The sequence below is a fragment of the Apis cerana genome, linkage group LG11 (genome assembly GCF_029169275.1).
Source record: "Apis cerana isolate GH-2021 linkage group LG11, AcerK_1.0, whole genome shotgun sequence".
Lineage (NCBI taxonomy): Eukaryota > Metazoa > Arthropoda > Insecta > Hymenoptera > Apidae > Apis > Apis cerana.
The window spans coordinates 15,575,028-15,581,030 of NC_083862.1; the positions used below are offsets into that span (position 1 = coordinate 15,575,028).

General features: G+C 29.2%; 1 protein-coding gene across 3 annotated transcripts; it reads right to left on the reverse strand.

Annotated features, from left to right (window-relative positions):
* Window positions 1-56: 56 nt before the first annotated feature.
* LOC107995848 (cationic amino acid transporter 2) lies at window positions 57-5,121 on the reverse strand. 3 transcript variants are annotated; one of them, XM_062082518.1, is made up of 13 exons: window positions 4,940-5,121; window positions 4,764-4,883; window positions 4,352-4,536; window positions 2,451-2,697; window positions 2,063-2,347; window positions 1,834-1,938; window positions 1,373-1,751; window positions 1,119-1,258; window positions 958-1,060; window positions 730-878; window positions 488-654; window positions 307-415; window positions 57-229 (listed from the first exon to the last, which is right to left on the reverse strand). In XM_062082518.1, the coding sequence occupies exons 1-13, from the start codon at window positions 4,992-4,994 to the stop codon at window positions 102-104; spliced, it is 2,172 nt and encodes a 723-aa protein (XP_061938502.1). In that variant the 5' UTR covers window positions 4,995-5,121; the 3' UTR covers window positions 57-101. The 3 variants fall into 3 exon arrangements, with proteins under 3 accessions (XP_061938502.1, XP_016909060.1, XP_016909052.1); XM_017053571.3 differs by lacking the exons at window positions 4,352-4,536; window positions 4,764-4,883; window positions 4,940-5,121 and adding an exon at window positions 3,538-3,809; XM_017053563.3 differs by lacking the exons at window positions 4,352-4,536; window positions 4,764-4,883; window positions 4,940-5,121 and adding an exon at window positions 2,852-3,363.
* Window positions 5,122-6,003: the final 882 nt, after the last annotated feature.

Genomic DNA, 6,003 nt, shown 5'->3' on the forward strand with positions numbered 1-6,003 from the left:
CTTCAAATTATCGTAATATTAAATCATTTATTAATTTAATTAACAAGGTAAGTATCTCTGATTTATCCAAAATTTTTATTATGAAAATGAAATACATCGTGTCATTTATATATAGAGGAATCATTGGTTTTCCATGTGTCTTCATTATAACCATTTTCGGGTAGTTTCGTGTGTTTATCTTTTCTCATTTTACTATGCCAAACACCGTAAAAAAAGTATATTCCGAGTCCTACAAGAAATAATAAAATCTTTTTATTTAATTATATTAATTTAAAATCGTTATTTCTATTGATATTCTTTACTTACCAACTATCATCCATATTAAAAATCTTACCCATGTCATTTTATCTAACATCATCATGAGATAAATATTAATAATAATACTGAAAGCAGGCAAAAATGGCACTAATGGAACCTAAAAATACATGACAAAAATTACAATAATATATTAAGTGTTTACGTAAACGATAACGAAAATAATACACACCGAAAATGCAAGATTCTTTCCAGAAGTCGGTTGAAGATAAATAAAAATAAGAATAAGGATAAGAACTAATAGCAGAATTGCTAATGGAACGATAAGTGTAATTTTACCATTCATTATTTCATCGGTAAAAATTGAAATTGTAATACCGATGCAAATACATAGAATAACTGTAAAGAATACAAATTAATAGCAAATATAACATTGCAAAAAGTTACATTAATCGATCAAGGTGATAAATATACCATAACACACGACAAGGTAAGTAACGATTTGAGACGTTAATTTCGTAGAATGATTTAATCCATTAGCGTTAATTAACTGTCTCGCAATGAATTTCAAGGTTCTTGGATCACGATCCCCCTTTTTTTGGTAGGCCTCGCTTTCCTCGTATCTAAAACGATCCAAAATTAAATTAAACTGTCATCAATAATAAATCTTCATACTTTATAGGAAATTTGAATTTTTTTTACCGAAGTATCAGTACACATATTGCGACGATCGAATAAGCGAGTAGTGTTCCAATACTCATCATATTTACGAGTTGAGTCAATTCAAAAATGGCAGCCAGTAAACCTAAAATTTTAATAAACAATGAATATTATCCGAGTAGTAAAAAAAAAAAAATACAAACCTGTAAGAATTCCTGCCGAGAATGTACCCATCAGAGGTGTATGGAATCGTGAACTGACCTTTCCCATCCATTCGAATATCAATCCGTCGGATGCCATAGCATAAATAATTCGTGGTAAGGGAAACATCGCGCCTAACAAACTATACAAACGATTTCCATAGATTAAAAAAAAAAATGAATCGAAAATATTTCTGTACTTGCACACATGTATACATGTACGTGCGCATGTATAGAGACGCATAATCGAGTTTTACCTTGAACAAAGACCGCAAATGGCACCTATCGTTACCAGCCATTTCGCCCAATTCCAACCGATACGATCGAATAACACCGGAAAGGGGGCATCCTCATTCTGCTCGTAATAAGGAAGGACAGTAGTCAATACCGTGGATACACCGAAATACGCAAGAAAGACGACAGTCAATGATGCAACGATTGCTATTGGAATCGATTTTTGGGGATCTTTCGCCTCCTCCCCGGTAGTCGCGACACAATCGAAACCGATGAATCCGTAAAAACAGGTTGCCGCTCCACTTATAACACCAGCTATACCGTAAGGCATGAACCCTCCACTTCCGTATTTGCAATTTTCTGCCGTACACGTTGGCTTCGTTTTCCAATTGTTTATGTTGGCTTCATGTCCCAAATGCATAAATATATATATATTTATATAAAATATATTTCTTATTTCAGGTACGAATTATAAACCTATTACCTTTAAGAGATCCAGCGATTATGACGAATAGAACTACGGAAAGATTTGTAAGCGTAAAGAAATTATTCGCTACCGAAGACTCCTTTGCACCAAACGCCAATGCAGCTATCCGGGACAATAGATATTTTAATTAGTGAAATTCGAATAAAATTAAAAACGAAGTGTATAATATTAAAAATTTTTCTCTGTTTAACGTATGATAAATTTAATTTGCTCGATAATCTCATACCGGAAAAGATTAGAGTTACTCCAAAGGCAAAGAAATCCGGATAAGAAGAAAGGTGATCGATGTCGATGTGTGCCGCTGTTTCGAACGCGTTTCTCATAGTATTATTAAACAAAGCGTCTACGTAAGTGCTCAGTCCTCGCACTACGCTAGCCGAGCCAATTACGTATTCGAGAATTAACGTCCAACCGATCAGAAAAGCTGTAAATTCTCCCATTGTTACATAACTGTATATGTACGCTGATCCCGCACGTGGAACTCTTGCACCGAATTCCGCGTAACACAGACCTGGATTAGAAAAAAATTCGAATTAATTTTTTTTGTTTATCGATCGAGTAAAAAAAGTAAATCGATGAAATAAATCACGACGAGTCAAATTTGAATTATATACCTGCAAACATAGATGCAATCGCGGCAATAGCAAACGAAACTATTACGGCAGGACCCGCGATCGTTTTTGAAACAGAGCCTGCGAGAACGTACACACCCACGCCAAGAGTCGAACCTATTCCGAGAGCCGTGAGATCCAATGTCGACAGACATCTTGCCAATCTTGTATCCTGAGAATAATCCACCTCTTTCTTCCGGCTAAACATCTTGTACAAAGTTTTTAATTTCCAGATCTTCATTTTATACAACTGAAAGTAACAAGTGTTAATATCCGTGATAGACGTCAGAATTTTTATGTTTTTACGTAAGTTCGTATAAGAAGGAGAAGAATGAAAACTGTTCAAAGACTTTGCCAATCGACGATATGAACAGACTATTTAATCGAAGATATCGTTTCTATACCTTTTTAATTTCCTTATCATTTAAAATACAATCAAATCAATTTTTGTCTATAGATCATAAAAGACTATACTGCAATGAACGATGGACTACCGGCTCGATAGAGAACATTCGATTTGTGACTAAAGAAGCGTTAATTAAAATATTTTTAAATCGAGCTCAAAGATCGGTCGTGGTGCGAGCAAAACAGAATCATTCAATTGGTCGGAATTGCTTCACCGCAATTGAATAGATTAGAATTGTTCAATCTCATCAATATCAGCCATCTGCTCATAATATTGATCTTAACATTATAACTGATACAATCTGATCATTCTATTGTTATTTTGTTGATTTTACTGATAAGTTTAGATAATGTAAGAAGAAATGTTTTTTTTTTTCGTTTCATACATTAAATATTTTTCCTTCTTGATCTTATTCTTTCGATGTTTCATTAATGCAAATTATATCATTTTATATATTTATTTATGATAAAAATTTTTCATGTAACTTGAATATACATATTATTTATTAGATATAATTTTCATGTTATTGATATCAAACAAACTTTTTACAAATAAATAGTAAAATTATGAAATGAACAATGAATACTAATTTAAGAATATATTTTTATTAGAAAGTAACATATTTTGATAATTTTGAGTCTGTTGTATTTTTAGAAAAAGAAAAAATAAATATATCGTACTTACATGAATATCGTACGTCAAAAAATAATTATCAAAGATATCGATTCAGAAAATGATACTGATAATTTAAACTTATTCTGTGTTGATTAATATGGATTCATTGTAAATAATTATTCTCTACTCCGCTTATCTATACTAAGTATCGGATATCCTCTACACGATGTGATATATAATACGTTACAAAAAGATATGATTATTTGATTTCTCACATTACGTTTATCAAAGCGACGATTCACTGGATTAGAAAGAGCAATAAAAGGATAATAAAGAAGTAAAAATGTTAACAAAAAACGTATTACATATATTTCATAAAAATTTTATTCACAAATATAAAATATCAAATAATATATTTTTTTTCGATAAAATACGCTCGGACGAACATTTTATTGGACGGATATTTGTAATAGGCATAATTAAACTAATCTTTTATGCCTATTTGAAAATATTTTTAAATTAACTTATAAATATTTAAATTGAATATTTTAAATTGAAATTTGCTATTCGAATAATATAAAATAAAATTGAATACAATTTTTGTAAATTATTTTTAAATATAAATTACTTGAAATAATTATTATATTTCAAGTTACAATTTATCATTAAATATAATTTTCCAAAGTCAAACTGTAACTCATGAATTCAAGCCTCCATAATAAATGATAAAATGATTAAATCGAACGATTATGGAGAGAAAAACGAGTAGATGAAATAGCCAATAATGGCTAATGAATCGCAAATAGATCGATTACCTCTGCCATAAATGCAAAAATATCAATGCAGCGATAACAGTCAACCAATAAGCATGTAATTTCTCCGCCATGGAAATCGCATAATAATTGCATTTATCTCCTTGACAGCAGTCAGAACATTTCCAATCTTGATACCAAATATACGTGCAATCATCCATATTAGCACGTTTTATTCGTTCACATTCTTTTTTTGTGGCACATCTTTTTGAAACGTAATATTGTTTTTTTGCTCCTTGTGACCAGTATGGTGTACCTATAAAATTTATTTATCAGTAACCAATAATTTATAAATAATAATAATAGTAATATTATCATTAATAATGCATGATATTATTATTAATAATAATATCATGCTAAAAATGTAGGTTTTTCGTTTTTATACGAATAATTTATTTTAATAAATCATTACGTACTATAAACATAACCTCAAAAACCTATCATTAAGGCATATGAAAATTTTATACTAGTTCCTTTACTTACTTCCCCATTTAATTTCTGTGAAACAAGCATCTTGATGTTGCTCACAAATTTTTGTACTCTTTAAACATTTTTCTCTATTACCTTCTTGATCGGTACACACATAGCATTCGAGGGCGTGGCCTAAAAATATTTATAAATAAACAAACATTCGATAAACTATTATTCGTATAACATACTAAATGATAAGTAACATGTGATGAAAATCATCCAATAGAATTTTGATAATTTCATTATAATTCACAAATCAAAATTTTACTACAAAAAAAAACAAGAAAAAAACCACTTTAAAATCTTTTAAATAATGGAACGTTGGAACGTTTAATTAAATCGATTGTAGAAAAGATCAAATTGTTAAGGTTGGTATGACTGACAACATTAACGCCCTCTACGAAATTCAAAAAATTCTATAAAAGGTATAAATTAAAAGGAAATGTGTATTATGTATTAAAAATAAGAATAAAATATCATTAATCGAATGATTGAAAGTTCTTTTATATCATTTGAATATTATTTAAATTAAAATTAAAAGTTCATTTTTTTTATCAATCTCATCGTTATAGTTAAATCTAGGAAAAGAAGAAAAACGTATTTAATATATCAAGTTAGTTTATAGTAGCACATTATGAAAAAATAATATGTTATGAAAAGTTATCAAATTTATAAGAAATGTTTTATCGTGAGAAATTCATATGATCTAGTGATTAAAAATAGCTAATGGAGATATTATTGACTCACGCGTTAAAACTCGAATTACAAACTTTTCTGGATTGACCAGTTTAGAATCAAATTATTGCTATAAGAATCTATGATTATTCGAGCACTAAAATATTTTGGCTTTAAATTTTAACCCTATTTTGAATTTTATAAGTAATTTAATTTGATTTCAATTTGACGACGAATTTGATGATTTAAGATTAAAGATTAAAATTTGAATCCTCAAAATTATTTTTTTTTTATAATACAAAACGATCAATGCAGTTACTAGTTTTAGCTATGAAGAGATTGAAAACACGTTAAATCGTTATATTTAAAATATATTGACTGTTATAATATTACACGTTGATATGTACGTAAGTATATATTTATGCACATAAAATGAATAAATATATAAAGATAAAAGTTGAAAGATAGAAATAGGATTGCAACATTCTGGCACGCTAAAAGCGACATGTAGTAAAACATCAAGATTAGAATGTAAGAAAGAAAGAAACATTAAAAAAATAACGGACAATAGGGAAGC

Excerpts from the sequence above, each read along its gene's own strand:
- LOC107995848 (XM_062082518.1), bottom strand. The coding sequence starts at position 4,994 with ATGAAATTATCAAAATTCTATTGGATGATTTTCATCACATGTTACTTA. Across the intron at positions 1,752-1,833 it reads AATCGCTGGATCTCTTAAAG|CCAACATAAACAATTGGAAA; the intron begins GTAATAGGTTTA and ends TGGGACATGAAG. Across the intron at positions 879-957 it reads ATATGTGTACTGATACTTCG|ATACGAGGAAAGCGAGGCCT; the intron begins GTAAAAAAAATT and ends GGATCGTTTTAG.